This window comes from Chelonoidis abingdonii, chromosome 14 (genome assembly GCF_003597395.2).
Source record: "Chelonoidis abingdonii isolate Lonesome George chromosome 14, CheloAbing_2.0, whole genome shotgun sequence".
Lineage (NCBI taxonomy): Eukaryota > Metazoa > Chordata > Testudines > Testudinidae > Chelonoidis > Chelonoidis abingdonii.
Genome location: NC_133782.1, coordinates 412,442 through 431,967, shown reverse-complemented (window position 1 = coordinate 431,967; position 19,526 = coordinate 412,442). Strand labels below are relative to the sequence as shown.

The following is a 19,526-nucleotide window of genomic DNA, read 5'->3' as shown; positions in this document are numbered from 1 at the left end:
TGCAGTAGGGCCTTGCTTGCAGGCTGGGGCTAGAGCTGCTGAGAGGTTTGAGTCACTGCAGAACGGCCCTTCCATCCCCTGTTCTCAAGAGCCTCTCAGCAAAGGGTTTCTCTGTGAGAGGCAGAGCATGGTAGTGGGACTGCTGCAGGGTCTGCTGGCTGGTCCCCAGGGCACTGGAGACTGGTCAGGAATGGGATCCATTCACGCTTACCCCTGGTGTGCAAGTCTCAATCCCTTGTCCCTGAGATGGCAGGGAAAGCAGCAGAAGTGGCTTTATAAGTAACAACGCTCCGCACCGTGCCATCTGCCTTACCCTCCTCTGCCCATGATGTGATGATTGCAGCCGCTGCCCACCCCAACAAGGCGCAGACACTGGGGCCTGCCAGCCTGCAGCATTCCATCAAATTTTTTTCATCCATGTGCAGAATGAATTTTCTTATGTGTACCATATTGAGGTAATGTGCGGATGTGCGCCACCAGTAGAAACAAAAAACCTAGATAAAAGATATATTTTTTAAAAGTTACTATAGGGATAATTACTCCAGCCAGGGCAAGTTGGGCATTTTAGAACTCACTACTCAAAGAATTAAATTTAAGTGTAAGAGAGAAATCAAAATTTTGAAATGCACAGACCAGTCAAAAAACTAAAACACCACACTTTGAAAGAAGTATCAAGTAAGAACAACGATACAAGTACGTGTTGGGAGGTGAGTGTGAAAGACAGTGAGTGTGCGTATGCGAGACAGACACACTGTGTGTGAGAGAAAGAGAGTGTGAAAGAGTGTAACACGCGCTGCCCCCTTAAGTACGCTGCCCTTTTAAGTAGATCGGCACTCAGCAGTCTGAAGCCTGTGTGTTCAGACACAGCAACAGCTGCCAGCAAGCTCCCTCCGTCCTGAGCCCTGTCATGTGTGTCCCCTCTCCCACTCTGTGGAGATGGGGTACAGGGATGGGGGACACCTGGCATCAGTGCGCACACACACACCGCAAGCAGGAGGTCCTGGGAGCAGCTGGCAAGGGGCTCCGAAGCAGAGGGCAGGAGAAGTGGGGGCAGGGACACCTGAAGTACGTGGCACTTGATAGCCTGCTGGGTGGCCACCCAGCCTCGCAGCTTAGAGGGAACTTAGGCTCCAAGCACAGACAGCAAGTAGTCCTGTTCAGAGCTGTGAGAGCTCAGCGCACCCTTAGTAGCAGCAGCCTCAGCACTCACCCAACTATGCAGCATCTTCCCTGAGAAGGCCCTGTATCCCCCTGGGTACTTGCAGGACCCTGAGCACAATGCCAGCCAGAGCCCAGTGGGTAAGTTCTGTGCCCCATCCGCTCTAACCCAGCTCCCTGCAGAAGTCTCTGACTGCCCCACACAGCTGCACTCTAAGCTCCCAAGCAGTGTGGCGTGGTGGGAACCCAGAGGGCCTTGGCCTAGTGGGTGAGTCCTCGCAGCTCCCCATGTCTCAGGCACCCCAGTGAAATGGCTAGATGAGAAACTGGGGGCTTGCAAAGAGTCAGCTCCCTCTGGAAAGCCCCTGCTACCCAGTGCCTGTGGTCAGTCTTCGGGTGCTAGGTGAGATTGTAAGGTAATTTCCACCTGCGGCAGCAGTGTCCCAACACCCTGCACTGGCCAAGACACTTCCTATATGCTTGGAGGGAGCCCTGGGTCCTGAGTGTGTACAGCCTGGCTCTGGCGGCTGAGCTCCAGGGTGCTTCTGATTCAGGAGAAACTCCCTCTCCCCTGATCTTTAACCCCTACTGCCGCCAGACTCCCCTTCCCCCACCCCAGGGTATGTCTGACACATTCTCTTGGGCAGCTGGCCCCTCTCCCAGCCTGTCACATCCCTGCTGCCTGATCCTGGGCCGAGCGCAGAGCTGGCTTTGTGTAACCGCCCTCAGCCCCTCAGAAACAGTTTGCTTAAATCTCCATTGTTTGCAATTCCCTTAGATGCTAGGAAAACAGACGCCTTTCCCTCTCAATCAGTCTTCTTCCTTTATGCAAATACTGTCCTTTGATCTGCTCCCAGGGTTGCAGGAGCCCATCTGACCATGTTAGCTTAACTGCTTTCTGTGCACCAGGAACATGCCCCGTCCCTGGGGCGCTCTAGGCCGGGGCTGCAGGTGGGGACGTGGCAGGGAGCTGCCCAGGCTTTCTGCAGGTCACACAACAGTGTAAGGATTTCTCAGCTGGCCGATCCTGACTTGGCCGGCAGGAGGACCCAGGAAGAGCACAGGTAGTGCTGAGCTGCACCCCGCCACACACACACACCATACACACGACACCCCCATGCAATGCCTGGGCAAAGCTGCCCCCCACACTCCGGTTACCTGGCCCCCTGTGCAGTGCCTGGGCTGAGCTGCACTCCCACACACACTCCAGTTACCTGCCCTCCCATGCAATGCCCAGGCAGAGTTGCCCCCGGTGATGAAGTGGGAATGTTCTGGCTGTGTTCTGTGAATGCTGAGTGGGAAGCGTTGGCCTGGGAAGGTGGCAGGGGAGTTTTGCTGGGACGGCCTGCCTTGGGGAAGGGAGCATACCTGAGCATGTAACCTGAGAACCCAGGAGGAGGGTTGGAGGCCAGGTAACACCTCTGCCCTGGAAACTGGACAAAGGACACAAAGGCTGGGGGAGGAGCCGGGAAAAGGCCAGAAAGGAGGGAGCTAAAGGGAGTTTTCAGGTTTGGAACTGGCTGGAAAATAATGAGGGGCATCCAATGTGATGAACTAGAAATGTTCTTAATGTTTTCTCTGAATACTGTGTTGGTGCCTCAGTGTCCCCATGGAAGTTCTTGAGTATCTGGCAGAGCAAAGGGCCAGTGCACCTGAATGCCTGACACACTGTCTCCTAGGAACTGATGGCCTGGGCCCCTCCTCTGCAAAGGTGCCAACTGAAAGTGTTGGAGACAAAGAGATCAGGTGACCTCCTGGCCCGGGAAAGGGGCTGAGCAGAGAGGAGGGGCTGGAGGGGGTTGTGGGTCTGGAGCTGGCTGGGGACGAGGAGTGAAGTGCAGATGTGGGGGTCTGGCTCACTGACCCCCAGAATGGACCCGGCCGAGGGGTCCGGTTCGCTGTATCTGTTACGGACTCACAGATCGTGCCCACTTTTGGTCCTGTGCGGTTCGTGGGGGGTGCCCCTTTCAGTGAGACAGCCCTTCTCGGGGGTCCACTCTCTCTCGGGGTCAGGCCCCTCCACCTCCTGGAGCCGCACCTCTCTGAGCCTTAGCACGTCTGTCTCTGCCGTGGGCCCCCTCCGGGAGTCCATGCACTCTGGACCCCCTGGGCCTCTTCACCCCCAAAGGGGCTGATGCAACCCTGCTCTCTAGACCAGAGTGACTCTCAGCCAGCATAAAACAGGAGGGTTTATTGAGAGTTGAACACAGCACAGGAAACTCTCAGGGCCTCAGGCCTGGCCTCTCACAATAACAGCACATCCGTTCCCTGCCATCCAGGTGGCTGCTGCCTGCTTCCCCTTGCCAGCCCGAGCCCCTGCTTCCCCTGGGTCTCTGAGATTCCAGTCTCAAGCCCATCAGTCCATTGTCTTCTCTCCAGGTAAACAGGGTCGTAACAGGAAGGCTGAGTCCCCTCTCTCGCAGCTCTCCTCTAGCTGAAACCGCTGGTCAGTCACCGAATCCTCTCTCTGCAGCCCATTGTCCTCCACTGGCCAGAACGGTTGTGTCCTGGCTGGGGTCCCGAATCCCTCTCCGTCCTCTGTAACACAAACTCTCTCCCTCACTTCGTTAACCAGTAACACACAGGTACATTGAGTCCCACCCTGTGTATGCAAACCTGGTAAAGTCAGAAACCTCAAGAAAAACCCCACTTTGTCACAGTATCTACAAGCTCTGTTTTAGACCCTGATCCTGTCATCAAATAAACTCTGTTTTACTGGCTGGCTAGAGTCACGTCTGACTGCAAAGAGGGGGTGCAGGACCCTGTGGCTTCCCCAGGACGCCTGGGTGGGGCTCGCTGTGGGAAGCGCACGAGGGGCAGAGGAGCTGAATGCTCCAGAGGAGAGACACAGGAGGTGAAGACATGTGAGCTTCTTGCCCTGAACAAGTCTGCTCCAAGGGAGAGGAGGCTCCCCAAAGTCCTGCCTGGCTTTGTGGGGAGCTGTTCCAGAGCATCGCCTGGGGACTCCATGACACCCGACTAATAGGGTGGTGGCCTCCCTGGGGCCCGCAGACGGACCTAACTAAAGGCGGTCCTGTTGTCTGTATAGGCAAAACCTGTTTTGGACTGTGTTCCTGTCATCTAAATAAACCTTCTGTTTTACTGGCTGGCTGAGAGTTATGGTGAGTCGCAGGAAGCCGGGGGTGCAGGGCCTTGACTCCCCCACACTCCGTGACACCCCACACTCCAGTTATCCGGCTCCCTGTACAGTGCCGGCTCCAGGCCCCAGCGCGCCAAGCGCATGCTTGGAGCGGCATGCCGCAGGGGGCGCTCTGCCGGTCGCCGGGAGGGCGGCAGGCAGCTCCGGTGGGAACTCCCACAGGCGTGCCTGCGGAGGGTCCGCTGTCCTGCAGCTCCAGTGGAGCATCCGCAGGCATGCCTGCAGGAGGGTCCACCAGAGCCGCAGGACCGGCAGAGCACACCCCGCAGCGTGCCGCCGTGCTTGGGGCAGCGAAATGGCTAGAGCCGGCCCTGTGCCCAGGGCAGAGCTGCTTCCCCATAATCCCCCCAATCCTCCCCCAAGTGCAGTGCCCCAGGTGGAGCTGCTTTCCAGTCTCACTGGCTTGGCAGAAGCAGGACCCAACACTGTTGCCAGTGGTGTAGCACACGGGACGGTTGTCTCTCCAGCACCTGAGCCCTACGTACAGCTCTCAGAAGGAAGCCAGGGTGCTGGATGGCCTGGGGCCTAAGGACATCAGCAGAAGTTCTCTGGGGCTGTCTGGATGGACTCTCCAGATCTCTGCCCCAGCTGCTGTGGGGGACTTTGTGCAGCTGTGCTGGCCGCCTCTGCCACACAGGGAGCTCTCCCCTGTCCTGGTAGCTTGGGGTCAGCTGGGACATAAGGCCAACACTGCTGCAGCAGGGCTCTGTTCTGCTCTCCAGTGCAGGGTGGCTGCAGACGAGGAGGAAGCACCTGCCCTGACATTTCAGAGTTTTGGCCTTGGGACCCAGAGTGGTTTCCCCACAGTCTTTGCTTCCCTTTGGGGCTGGCCAGGCTGATGGAGGCCCCACGGTGAAGGGGGAGCCACGAGGAAGCCAGCTCACACTCATTAATTTGGGGCTGCCGTGGGTCAGCAGGACAGAGGCTGTCAGTCAGCACTGGCTCCTGGCTGTCCCGTCCCCGCCTCCGGAGCCATATAGCAGAGGCACGTTCCGACGCTGCTCCAAACACTTCTCTTTACTTTTCACTTCTGAGGATTTTAATTTGCAGGAATCACCTCCTTTCATGTTCTGGAACCGAGTTTCTTTCTCCTTCTGATCTCCAATTTTGCACAGACACTATCTCCTTTGATACGTCTTGTTCACATCAGCCTGTGATCAGGCACCTCCATAATTGTTAGTGATTTTCAAAGCACGGGGCTCCTGGTCTAACACCCAGAGTTGAGAATACCGCTCTTTTTAAATGTTGATCAGGTAAACTACGTTAATTTCATTGCTTCTGCCTTTTGGGAAGGAGGGGGCAAGTCTCCCCCATCCTGCCTTCCATTTGTACAGGAGCCCGAGTCTGCAACTGATGGTGTTCTTGGCCAAAGGAGGAGAAGGTTCCTGACAGGGGCTGAAACCATGTGTCAGGAGGAATTCAGTCAGCAGCAGCCTCTCTGGTGTAATGATTTCTGCATGTGCTGGAGGCCATCACAGAGCTCTGAATGATCAGAGCATCCAGGAAACACAGCAAGAGACTGACCCTCCGGCTTCCTGCCAGGCCCTAAGGAGAGCCCTTCCCTTGCTGCACTTAACTCCTTGGGCGCTCACAGGAACCAGGCCTGGGCCCCTTTCCAGGGCACTGCCTGTCACACCCCGAGATGGGAAAACCTGCTGGAGCCCGACCAGTGCCACATGATCCCTGCACTGCCAGCCTCCTCAAGGGCTCTTCCCGCTCTCCTGCCTTCTCCTCAGTTCTGCTCACAGCTGGTCCTCTCACTCTCTCCTTCCTTTGCACCCATCACTCTCCCCTTTTCATCCCCTGCGGCTGTCAAGCGGGACCTGCCTTACCATTTGATGTCGGGCAGGCTTGGGCAGGCTCTGTCTTTTGCCTTGAGGCGCCTTTGGAGAGCAGAGATTTGCAGTGCCCCTGCCTGGGATACCTCCCCTCTCACAGCCTGCCAACCCCAAGCCTGCTGCCCACCTCAGTCAACCCAGGCCCCTGGCCTGACACAGACAGGGAGCAGCACGATACCCAGAAAGAGGGAAAAGGGTGAATGGATTCTGGGGCTCAGCAGAATGCACTACCAGCGTGAAGTAGGGACAAAGGGCAGATGCCCTGCTGCTGCCCCATTGCACGTCCTTGCCCCCACCTTACACCCAACACTCAGTAAAGCACAATAACCACCTGCCCAGTGCAACACTATCCTGCCCTCTCCCCACACTCTGGGAAACCTCCCCGCACAGACCCTGCTCTGGTGCACGGCATTCCAGACCCGACAACGCGCTACCACAGGAGCGGAGGCAGTGTGGTGTGTGAGGTGCTAGGCCTCACTTAGGAAATGACAGGATGAGTTTACATGTCTGAGCCAATCAGCTGAAGTTTTCTTCCATTACGGAACAATTGTACTTAGTTCAACACCACTGCCGGTCTGCTCAGCGGGCGCTTGTGACCAGAGCTGCTGGGAGAGGGGCTGCAGGTCAGGGCTGTGGGGTGGGTAGGAATGGAACAGGATGGGGGCTCAGATCAGGACTGATATGCAGTAGCAGAGCTGGGGGAGGGGTGCCAGGGCAGCACAGATATAGTGGGGGATGCTGCAGGTCCAGCAGGTCAGGACCAGCACAGCTGGGGGATGGGACTTCGCACGGCAACAGCAGTGGGGCTGCAGATCAGGACTGTGTGAGGAGCCCAGAACGGAAAGGCAGGAGGACCATGGGTTGGGACTGAGGGACATGAACAGACCAACACAGGAGAAATTTGCACTAGTGAACACACTCGTGCACAATGAACAGGCCCTGACCAACAGAGTAGTTCAGGGGGACAGAGGTTATGGGCCCATTTCTGTGTTCCACAGGCATCAGTGGGAGTTCTGCCTGAGTGAGGAGTGCAGGATGGGGCCCTGCAGAGGAAATAACCATTCTGCCCTCTCCTGGCTTCGTTCTAAGTTCCCAGGGTACATGGACCTCCTAGGTGAGGAGGTCATGCAAACACAATGCCAGATGCAGGCTCCACCCCCACACTCCAGTGCGAGGCAGAGCCTCCTGCTCACTGGAGCAAGGAAGCAGGGACAAGTACTCTAGGGACCCTGCCTCTTCCAGTGGCCACTCATCGCCACTCATCTCAGCTGCATACCTGCACCAGCGCACCCAGACCTCCCAGGCCAGCAGTGCCAGGGAGCGGCTGGCCATACAGCTGCTAGACAGGACCAAAGAGAGTGAGCAAACAATCTGCAAGGTGCAGGGCAGAGGCGAGGAAGAGACGCCCTCGTTTCCAGCAGCAGCACTTTCCAGGGTCTGGGCCATGGCCGTGGGTCATTACATTCACTTCTTGGAGCCCAGGGACAGCCAGGTTCATGGAAACTAAACACTGCAGGGGCTGAGCCTGCAACGGAAGGTGAGCACCCAACCTGGTACCACCAGCCCTTGCCCAGTGAGCTGTCGTAACAGGGGAACAGGTAAGGCAGTAATGATCCCACAGGCCTCCAGGCGTCAAGACAATAGCTTAGCTAAACTAATCAAAGCAAAAGCCTTAGCATACATAGGTAACCAAGAGTAACCCTAGAGCATAGGGCATCGCAAGGTAACATGCTGCAAGGACCCAGCTGCTGACAGGTTCCCACAAGGGGCAGGTTTATCTCAGCCTGGGATAGTTTTAGTTAGAGACATTGGCAGATGTCCGACCACATGAGAGCGATGGAAGCTAATGGATATATATGCTAATGAACTTGAGGTAAAGAGATTAATAACCTATGGGAGAAGAACACCCCAGCATTAGTACAGTGAGGAACTACAAATACAGGGAAGGGGCTGAGCCCCTCCTGAATACGTATGAGGCCTGGCAGTGTCACTAGAACATATTATAACAGCTGTATCCCACCCACGTGCCTGGGATGCCAGGATAACGCTCACTGGGGATGGTGCTGATGGTGAGGAGAACTAACACGTCAGGTTGCTTTGCAAGGGCCAGCTCAGCTCGTTCTGTGCTATCTCTGCCTTGCTGGCTGGGCTTGAAACTTTGCTAACAATGTTAATAAAAGTGTGAGTGTTGCAACCGTGTACATCAGAGTTCCCAGTTAAACAGGAATTCTAGTAATACTGCCCCGATCTTGGGACGAGAACCAATCAAACCTCCGAGTGTTAACTCGGAATTTTTAAGTAATCAATATAATTAATAGACCAGGCAACAGCAGCCAGGCACTAACAGATGGGGGAGGTGGAATTCCAGGGGTGGTGACAGCTAGGAGAGTAGGTGCCACAGACACAGTCAGAGGCAAGGAGACCTGGCGATAAATATCAGTCTCAATATGATCCTAACCAGCAGCAGACCCTGCCTCAAGCAAGGCCTGGGGCCTCCTCCCCAGTGCATGAGAGCAACAGAGACCAGCATGGGTGGAGGAAAGCTGAGGCGGAACTGGGGAAACCTCAGATGGGGAAGCAGGGGGTTGGCACCCAGCTCAGCCCACTCCCATTGCACAGGCTCACGGGGAGCCCACGTGCTCCTCCAGCTGGCCATCAGCACTGAGGATTTACTCAAATGTTTCCCTAAACTGCCTTATTTATTTTCCCCCTTGGCTCCAGTCACGGCTGGAATCCCTGGATTTATGACAAGTGATTCTGTGCTGGGCAAGACTCAAGTTTGACAGCTCAGGGTAATGGACGGAAGCAGAGGCTGCCAGCTCCTTGCCCCCATCACCTTGTGCTCAGCGCGGGTGCAGGGCACCTACCTATGGGTGACAGCTCGGCCACGCTGCCAATGTAGGGCCCCTCCAGGAAACGGGGCTCACTGTCATTGATGTCCTGCACCTTGATGATGAACTCAGACTCAGGCTCCAGCAGCCGGTTGGTCTGGCGGTCCCGGGCCTGTGCCCGCAGCGTGTAGAATGTCTTCTGCTCCCGGTCCAGGCGCTCGGTGGCATGGATGTCGCCTGTGACCTCGTCAATGAGGAATATGGTTCCTGCGCCCTCCCCGGAGATGGTGTACTTGATGGACCCATCCCCCTCATCCGAGTCCGAGTGGATCTGCAGAGGAAGGACAGAGGGCGAGGGTTGGTGCTGAGAGAGAGCAACTGAACTGGCTGGAGCCACAGCCGCCACGCTTGCTGCGAGAGCCAAGTCAGTGAGGAGACCCCAGCAAGAGAGGAACAGTAGCTGGGCCCATGGACTGGGAGGGGCTAGAGCAGGAGTCTGGGGTGGGGAGGGCAGGCAGAGCAGGGACCCAGTGGCTGCATGGTTTTCACTGCCAAGAGTTAGTCCAGATCAGCCTGTCCCTCTTGGAAGGGAACAGCAAGCGATGCACTTGTCCTAGGCTGGGACCCGGAAGACCTGGGTTCAATTCCTGGCTCTGCCACTGCTCTGCTATGTGACCTTGGGCCTGTCACCAGATCTCCGCTCTGCTCCCTTCTAACATAGAACTGAGAGAATAATTCTGTGCAGCTCAGACCCCCCATCACATGGGCCAGAGCAGCCCCCAAAGACAGAGTGATTGACATTACAGGAGATACAACTGGAACAAAGCACCCCAAAGCTTGTGAGGCTCAGACATCCACATGGGCGGCATCAAGTCACTGCATGCAGCTCTGTGATGTGTGTAAACGCCAGCTCACTGCCCTTCCAAACCCAAGCCAGCTGCCCTGCTACTCTGGTGTGCATGTTCTGGCTCTCGAAACCAATGGCTGCCAGCCCTCCCACACGGTGACAGCTTCATGCCCACCCAGCATCCTGGCAGGGATATGGGCCCTGAATTCAGCACCAGAAATAGCCCCTGTCATAAACAGATAGTAGGAGTTAATAGCACAGAATTACTTTATATCTCTTTTGACTGTAAAGGGTTAACAAGTTCAGTAAGCCTGGCTGTCACTTGACCAGAGGACCAATCAGGGGAGGGAAATCTTGAGGGAGGGAAGTTTCTGTGTGTGCTGTTAGTTTTTGGTTGTCGTTCACTCTTGGGGCTCAGAGGGACCAGATGTGCAACCAGGTTTCTCTCCAATCTCCCTGATACAGGTTCTTATAAGTTCAAAATAGTGAGTACTAAATAGATAAGGCGAGTCAGGCTTATGTTTGTTTTCTTCATTTGCAAATGTGCATTTGGCTGGGAGGAGTTCAAATTTGTATTTTTGCTGAAAGGATTTTAATTTGTATTTGAATACTTAGGCTGGGAGGGTATTCCCAGTGCCTATAGCTGAAAGACCCTGTACCTTTTCATCTTAAATTTACAAAAGATTTTTTACTGTTTTTTCTCTCTTTAATTAAAAGTTTCTTGTTTAAGAACCTGATTGTTTTTTTTCTGGTGAGACCCAGGGGACTGGGTCTGGATTCACCAGGGAATTGGTGGAGAAAGGGGGAAGGGGAGAGAAAGGTTAATTCTCTCTTGTCAGGATACTTTCTCTCTCAGGAGAGTCTGGGAGGGGAAAGAGAAGAGGGGGAAGGTGAATTTTCCTCTCTGTTTAAATTTCAAGGAGTTTTGATACAGTGAATCTTCCAGGGTAACCCAGGGAGGGGAAGCCTGGGAGAGGCAATGGTGGGGGAAAGGGTTTACTTTCCTTGTGTTAAGATCCAGAAGGTTTGGATCTTGGGGGTCCCCGGGCAAGGTTTTGGGGGGACCAGAGTGTACCAGGCACTGGAATTCCTGGTTGGTGGCAGTGCTACAGGTTCTAAGCTGGTAATCCAGCTTAGAGGAATTCTTGCTGGTACCCCATCTTTTGGACGCTAAGGTTCAGAGTGGGGAATTGTACCATGACAGCCCCCCAGGAAAGCAGCTTATGTAGCCATGAATTTCCTCTTCGTTTTCTAATTAACATGCTATTTGGAATGAGGGAGCGAAAGGGTAAACAGCAGCTCCCTTTGCCCTGCAGCCACCTGGAATCCAGGCCAGGCGTCCGGAGATAATTTTATTGGTGGCATTAAACTGAGTTATGAGGTTTTTACAATCCAGCCACTTATGAGAAATCTATTAACAGTAACCGGACAGGCAGAATGCCTCTCTGAGGAGAGCAGTGTGGGCATTAATTGGGGCAATCCATAATGGACAGGCCCCCAGAAAGGTTTCATCAGATGCATTCATTTACTCCCCACAATTTCTGCTGAGAATCAGCAAAGTTGCCAAAAAAAGAGCTGTCCATTAATCGGCTAATGAAATATGAAAATGTTTATGGGCCATTCAATCTTCCAGACTGCAGTTCTATAATCCACCTTAAAGACATACAGTTCCACCAGCAAGAATTTATACCAGGACCTGTTTCTTTTTATGATTCCTTCATTATATTTATCTTTTAGATACAACTTATATATTTATTTATTTCATGAATAAGATGCCCACACATTGGACAATTCAACGTACTTTACATGCTATTCATAGATTATCATCTATGTCAAATACACACTCCCACCCTGCATTGCCAGGAAATATACTCACCTGCCCAGCATCACTTAGAAAATACACCCACCTGCCCAGCATCGCCTGGGAAATACACCTGGCCAAACAACATCACGCAGGAAATACAGCCATCTGCCTGGTATTACCTAGGAATTACCCCTGTGTGACTGTCAATACCTGGAAAATACACCCCTACCAAGCCAAGAGATACACCTGTTTTCTCAGCTATCCCTAGGAAACACTCACCTGGCCCCACTTGAGAAACACACCCAGACACCCCTTTGCAGCTGGGTGCCCTAACAGCAGGGTTCTGGCCCCACATCCCCTCTCAGATCCCTAATGGCTCCACGTCAGGTTTGCTTGACTCAGTAACACCCATCCTTGGGGCTGGTTCATTGCAAAACTCTTGTGCAAACAGTCGCTAACAGAAATCCCCAGACAGCCCACTGATCACTCCAGTGCACATTGTCCTTACAATCCCATGACAGCCAGTCCATCGACATACCACATACCACACTCCGGCACCTTCCACCCGACCCGGGTCTTCATTTGTCCTCTCCTGTCCTGCCACGAGAGCCACACTAGAGCCCCTCCAGCTGAAGTGCAACCCTGTTCTTCCTAACAGGAAGCCCCACAGCCTCTCCACTGGAAGGGCAAACTCACCTTCCCTCACTCCCCCAGTTCTGCCATCCTCTCACCTCAGACTGGCCAGAGATTCTCTTGGTCCTCAGCCCTCTTCGGCTCTCTGGCTCCAGCTCTCCTTCATGGAGACCTCTGAGGGTTAGCCCATCAGCTGTTCCCATCTACAGCCGTCTCCAGTCCCGGGCCTGCCAGCTTGGATGTCAGTAGGCTACTCCCACTGCTGGGAAGGAGTTGCCTACTGACATCCATTGATCCTCTCCTGTCCAGCTTTCACCCCAGAAGTCAGCGTCGCGTCACGTCCCTCCTCCCTCTGACTTTCCCTGATGCTTTCTAGCTCCAGGCCCTCCACACCCTCTCAACTGGCTTCATTTAAAGAGGCCAGCCACCCTGGTACATACCCTTCCAGTTGCCTGGGCAATCTCCCTGCCCTGCAGGAATTGCAGCCATAAGGTAGTCACCCAGCTGGCTTGCACAGGAACGACCCTGCCTGCTCTGCATCACATCCTTCTGCCCCATGTCAACTCTTGCCAGAGACTGAAACATCACGGCAGGGGCTATCTGTTCCATAAAGTGCAGGGGCCACATACACAAATGTGCATTTCTGTGCTCATAACAATAGCAACAAGATTCGTGATGGTGGAGTCTCCATCCTTAGAGGTTTTTAAGGCCAAGCTTGACAAAGTCCTGGCTGGGATGATTTAGGTGGTGATGATCCTGCTTTGAGCGGGGGGTTGGACTAGATGACCTCCTGAGGTCTCTTCCAACCCTAATATTCTATGATTCTCATTATCAACCAGGAGATAAACCTGTCCGTCCAGCCCCTTTGCCCAGCAAACAGTCCAAACTAGCAGCATATCCCTGCTTCACATCTGCTTAACACTGACTCTGTGCTCAGAGCACATGCTAGCAGCCCTGAAACCTGGAAAGCCAGGAAGAAAAACAGAGCCCGCACTTCGGGGGCTGGAAAGATAGATTTACAAGGAAAGATTGATGAGCTAACTCTGCATCACTTGGCTAAACAACGATTAACGGGGGAACAGGATAACTATCTGCAGGTGTCTGAGGGGAGACAGCAAAGAGGGTTGGAGAAGGAGCAGAGAGTGCTTTGGGTGTGAAAGTGAGTCTGCATGTACACCAGGTTAGGGGTGTAAAATCACCAAGATTGTATGCACCAGCATAGGGTTTGGGAACGCACATGACCAGTCGGATGCCAGAGCAGTTCTGAAACTTGAGCCAAAATACGGATATGCAGGTTTTTAAAGCACAAAAATGCAGCCATCTGATTTCTCGGGTTGTCTCTCAGAGATACCAGTCAGTGAACTTGGTGCATAGCACTAACACGGGCTCTGAGCTGGACACCTGCAGCAGCTGCCCCCAGATCATTTGCCCCATGGAGTATGCCTACACTGCAATTAAACACCTGTGGCTGGCCCTGTCAGCTGACTCAGGCCCAGGGCTAATTGCAGTGTAGGCATTTGGTCCTAGGCTGGAGCCTGGGATCTGGGACCGATTAAACAGCCCTGTGGCCCAAACCCCACAAACTCATGTTAGCTGACGGGCCAGGCGCAGGTGTTTAATCGCAGTGTAGATGTACCCATGCTGCATTTGGCTTCTTACAGTCCATTTAAATGTTGGGATGGATTTTGGTGACCTGTCCTCACAGGTGTGAGGGGTGAATGGTACCAGTGTGGAGGCAGGTTTGGATAAGTATCTTCTGCATAGCTCTACCAGTGCACCCTAGCCCTACCACAGGCTCCTATGGCATTCCCAGAGCCCCTCACATCCTGCAAACCCCCTCCATATTAAGCTGCAGCACCCCCAGCTGTGCAGCCTGGTCCCCTACCCACTCACCCAGAGTTCTGCCAAGGCACCACAGTCCCTGTCTTTGCCACCACTCCCACCCCAGCTCTATCAATACATCCAGTTCTGCAGTGATACACACTGTTGCTCGTTCCTGGCCTGCCTCCCTTGCCACCGCAGCCCCACCAGCACAGAAACCAAATATGGTGACAAGCTGCAGGGTGGCTCTGGTGAGTGGTGCCACAGGGAAAAACTCCTCACCTTGTGCTGTGGCCAGTGCATACCTGCCCCAAAAGTCCCCAAGGCCTCTCCACGAGTGCATGACCAATAAGCAAAGCCACCCTCTCCCAAGCCAATCTGGAGAACAAACCTTGCACTGGATTTGCTTTGTAGACGGCTCAAGAGTGGCTGTGACAGTACAGACTGCCAGAGGGTGCTGAGGCAGAGACAGCAGCCATTCCATAGTGCAAATAGCCACGGGGACAACCACCATTTCCCTCCTATGTCCAGTCCTCCAGAGACCCCACTGGCCTGGCTCCCATCTCAGCTGTGCCAGGGTAAATTGGAAGTCAATGAAGTTACTCCAGACTTACACTGGGGTGAGATCAGAATACACATCTGCATCGTAAACCCCTGAAACCTGCCCCTTCCTGGGGCAACAGGCCTCTCTGCGCTTCGTCCCAACTTCTAGGCACACTGGGAGCAGGTGACTCCAGGGCAAACATAATCCCAGCATCTCCAGAGCACAGCTGGGAGGGTCTCTCTCACCAGCCCATGAACTAAAACAAAGCAGCTGCTCTGGAGGAGGGTGCAATGACCCCTTCACTCCTGGGCATGCTCTTCACCCAGGATTGGGGAAGGAAGCCCCACATTCAGCCATGGAGTCGCCCCTTATTCCTGGTGATGAGGTGTTTCTGGGCAATGCCTCTTGGAAAAGATGAAAGATTTTTATCTGTTCAGATTGTTAAAAAGGGGAATTATTTCCCTGCTCTAAAGGGCTAACACTGGGATTTTACAAGGCCATTAATTACCACCTACTAATTAAATAAAAATTAAATGTGAACGAAGGTGCATTTTCCTTATTAAAAACGATTTAAAAAAAAAGCACAGCTACACAAATAAAAACTACTTTGGGATTGAAAAATAAAGAAAATCAAATAAAAACTGGCCACAATGAAGGCATGCTCTGTGTTTGCTCCAGCTCATAAAGCCTTCGTTCATCAATTTTCTTTAAATATTAGCAACTTAATTAAATCTACTTTTTTCCCTTTAATCCCCTCTTCTATCTAAAATAGATCTGTCCACATGCAGAAGTTTGTAACTAGTGCTGACCCCATAATTCTATTTAAAAAACCCAAAGAAATCCACATCAAACTGACAGAAGCCTCGGGGGAAATTACAGTTCAGAAAAAGGATTAGCAAGAGAATCCAGATTGTACGGAAATGTTATTGGCCCTCAGAGGAGCATGTGTAGGGGGGTGTGAGAGGCTGGCCAAGCCTTTCCCAGCAGGTGGCACTGCTGGGAACTGGGTAGGTGCCTCACATAGGGGGAGCTCCCAGCAGCTCCCATACCTGCCTATCCCCACCACACATTCTCCAGGGAGAAACCCAGGAAGATTGGCCAGAGGAGGCTCACAGCTACTCCATAAAGGAACTGTGCTATGGAGCAGTTAAAACACCAGGAGCAGGAAGAGATCATAACTGGTTTCATTCTGCCCAGCCTCTCCTGGCAGGGGCACTGTGGGGAGCAGGACAGGAGTGCGGGCTGAAGGAGGCTGAACAGCAGCTGTAGGGGACAGCAGGCCTTTGAGAGAGATTTACAGGAAATTGTTCTCTGTGTGGCCTGGCTGTTCACTCTGGGCTGGCTGGTGATGTGGAAAGGGGATGTAAAATGGGCCAGTTTTAGGTTCCTGAGTTCATTTTGGAAATGAGGCTGTTGCTAGGCTACCTCTGGTATTTGACAAGGCCTGATGCTTCAAGTCACTCCCCAGGGGAGCTGTCAATTAACTGTAACTGCATCCAGCATCTTCATGGAGGAGCAACACTTCCTAAGCGTCTGCAAAAACGGGCACAGAGATTGTTTCAAACTTAAGTGGAACCTCACTTGTGATCCTGCCCACATGGCATCCCCCAGACTCACAGCCCTGAAGCATACGTGCCCCAAGCACAGCAAAGCCATCAGAATGGGCTCACAGTACGCTTCTCTGCCCCAGCTGACACGGGGGATGCCCCCACAACACCGTCTCCACGCTGCTTCACTGCACCTGCATCAGAGCATGGTGTGCGACGGAGATGCTCGCTCACTGTGCTGGAACAGGGGGTGGAGGAGAAGGCCCTGGGATGGCCTAACCACAGAGCACTGAGGAAAGCACCAGCCACACAGGTCACATGGGCAGGGCCAGGGGGCCATCCACACTGCACAAATACTGAGCACCAACCTGGGTGCTGGAGGACAAGCACATGCCAGGCCCAGCTGCTGGCAGGGGCAACATGCAATTAGCTACCACAGTTACTGTCTCTCTGAACTTTCACACCACACCCCTCACCAGAGGTTCGGAGCATCTCCATGGTGCCAGGTCTAACAGCAGCATTCACTAGCTAGCAGAGAGAGAAATGCTAAGGGAAAGAGAAGATATAAATGGCATGAACTGAGTCACCTCTGAGGTTAGCAGACTGTCACTCCCCTGGGCAACAGCCACTGTGCAAGGCCCTGCACTTGGCTCTCAGGCGGACACAGGACTGGCTCTGCGGAGCCTACGCACCAACACCAGCTTCTCCCCCCACGCTGTCCTGCCTCCCCACCCCATCATCAGTCTCAAACCCAACAGCAGGGTTTGGAACTGGCCGAGTCTCCCTGGGTGCTGTACAGAGCCCAGTGCAACACAGCCTGATCTTGACTGGGCACGAGTGGAATATCAATACGAGGAAAGCAAATGGCATTCCCCTGGGTGCCCCAGTAATTCCCATCACCCCGGACTCCTGCCCAGGCACCACCCAGGAGTGCTGGCTCTGCACCTGGGACATGGGAGCCAGACCCCAGCCCTCGGCCTATAGCAAAGTGACTCTGCACTTGTAATATTTGCTTTTGCCCTAAGAACCACCCCCTAGTCCCTCCTGGCACATTCATATGCAAATAGAGGCATATTCAGTGCATTCCATGCAAATATTTTATGCAAATTGGAGTCATATTATGTAAATACAGCAACACCTTTACTCTGGGGTAACTAATTGGGTAGAGGAACGGGGGATGGGGGGGATTTGCACATGGAGACTGGAAGGGGCTGTTTTCTGAGCCAGCCATAATCTGCATGGACCAGGAACCAGAAAACAGAAGTCCAGTCCTCACGGGAGATCTGGCTGGTAAGTTTGAGCTTAGTCTTCCCAGGACTGGGAGCAAGCCAGCGGTGAGAGTCTGAAACCCAGTGCAACTACCCCTGCAAGAGGACGACTTGGGGAATGCAGTGCCATGGACCTATGGGGTGGGGGGCAGGATGAGGGGACGATGCAGTGCCATGGACCTGGGGGTGGGGGAGGGGGGGGGGGGGGGGTGGTCGGGCATGAGCTATGGAGGGCTGTGGGGGGGGGGGGGGGAGATGCAGTGCCATGGAGCTTCCTGTGGGGGGGGATGCAGTGCCATGGAAACTACCCTGGAGAGCAATGCAGTGCAGGGGGATGCAAGGCCCTGTGCCTGTGGCTGGGAAGTGAAGGGACCCCGCGCTGAGTGATGATTGATGCTCCTTCAGGGCAGTGCCGTGTCCTCCCACCTTGGTTTCCCAGGAGGGGGTCTGGATGGGATGGTAATTGCTCTCTGCGGTGCCCTCCATAGCACCCAGCGAGGAACAGCTGAGAGTCCCAGGGCCAAGCCTGCCCTGTTGTGCAATCCCTTCCACAGAGCCCATCCCCCACCCCATCCCCAGCTCCCTGGCCCTGCTCGTCCAGCTCCCAGTGAGGGTATTGGGACATGTTCCATCAGAGCCCAGCACACCACTGGACAGTGCACGCACCCTGTGTGTCGGGGCACTCCCCAGGCATGCCCCCGCACTCCCTTCCCTCATCCCTCCACTGGGGCACTGCCAGCCCCCCTTCCCATCACCCCATGGGGCACGCTAGGTCCCCCACTTCCCATCATCCACGGGGCATCGCCAGCCCCCTTCCCATCACCCCATGGGGGCGACGCTAGTCCCCCCATCCACTCACCCCACGGGCACTAGCTAGCCACCCCTTCCCATCGCCCCCAAGGACACTGCCAGTCCCTTCCCATCACCCCACTGGGGGGCACTGCTAGCCCCCATTCCCATCGCCCCCAAGGACACTGCCGCCCCCTTCCCATCACCCCACTGGGGGCACTGTTAGCCCTCCCTTCCATCGCCCCCTAGGGACACTGCCAGGCCCCCTTCCATAGCCCCCAAGGACTTGCCGTCGCCCCCTTCATCAACCCACGGGGGCACTGTAGGTCCCCCACTTCCATCACCCCACTGGGCACCGCTCAGCCCCCTTCCCATTGCCCCGCAGGACACTGCCAGCCCCCCTTCCCATCACTCCCCTGGGGGCACTGCTAGCCCCCTGGTCCACATCGCCCAAGGACACTGCCAGCTCCCTTCATACACCCACGAGGCAATGGGGCCAGCCTCCCTTTCGCCTATCGCCCCAGGACGACTGCACGCCCACGTGTCCCATCACCCCCGTAAGGACACTGCCAGGCCCCTTACCCATTGCCCCCAAGGCACTGCCAGCTTCCTTGCCCTCACCCACTGGGGCACCAGCCCCCTTCCCATCATCCCCAAGGACACTGCCGCCTCCTTCCCAGTCACCAGCTCGGGGCAGCCAAGCCCCCTTCCATCGCCCCCAAGGACACTGCCAGCCTCCCTTCCCATCACCCCACTGGGGGCACCGCCAGCCCCCCTTCCCATCGCCCCCCAAGGACACTGCCAGCCTCCCTTCCCATCACCGCACCAGGGGCACCGTCAGCCTCCCACTTCTCATCACCCCACCGGGGGCACTGCTAGGTCTCCCCACTTCCCATCACCCCACTGGGGGCACCGGTAGCTCCCCCCTTCCCATTGCCCCCAAGGACACTGCCAGCCCCCCTTCCCATCACCCCACCAGGGGCACCACCAGCCCCCCACGTCCCATCACCCCATTGGGGGCACCGCTGGGTCCCCCCACTTCCCATTACCCCTCAAGGATACCGCCATCACCCCCCAAGGACACCGCCAGCCTGCCCCTCCCCCTAGTGTCCCCTGGGTGCTGCCAGTTTGCCTCCTCCCCTCCCCATGAGCCCACATAGCACTGGAGGTGGCAGCTGTCCATCTAGGGGGTATTCCCTGCTCTGGATTTTCTCTGAACCCACTGGCTCTACTGAAGCCCTATCAAACAATGACTGTGTCTAAAACTGCCTGGCCCTGGGGGCTCC

At 54.9% G+C, this 19,526-nt stretch overlaps 1 protein-coding gene across 4 annotated transcripts in view; it reads right to left on the bottom strand.

Annotated features, from left to right (window-relative positions):
- The window catches only part of CDH22 (cadherin 22), a 144,482-nt gene that overhangs the window by 112,981 nt on the left and 11,975 nt on the right, over positions 1 to 19,526 (bottom strand). For all 4 annotated transcript variants that reach the window (XM_032795564.2, XM_032795560.2, XM_032795562.2 and 1 more), the window contains one exon: positions 9,024 to 9,318. In XM_032795564.2, coding sequence (XP_032651455.1) covers positions 9,024 to 9,318 — 295 coding nt within the window. The remainder of the gene's footprint in view (positions 1 to 9,023; positions 9,319 to 19,526) is intronic.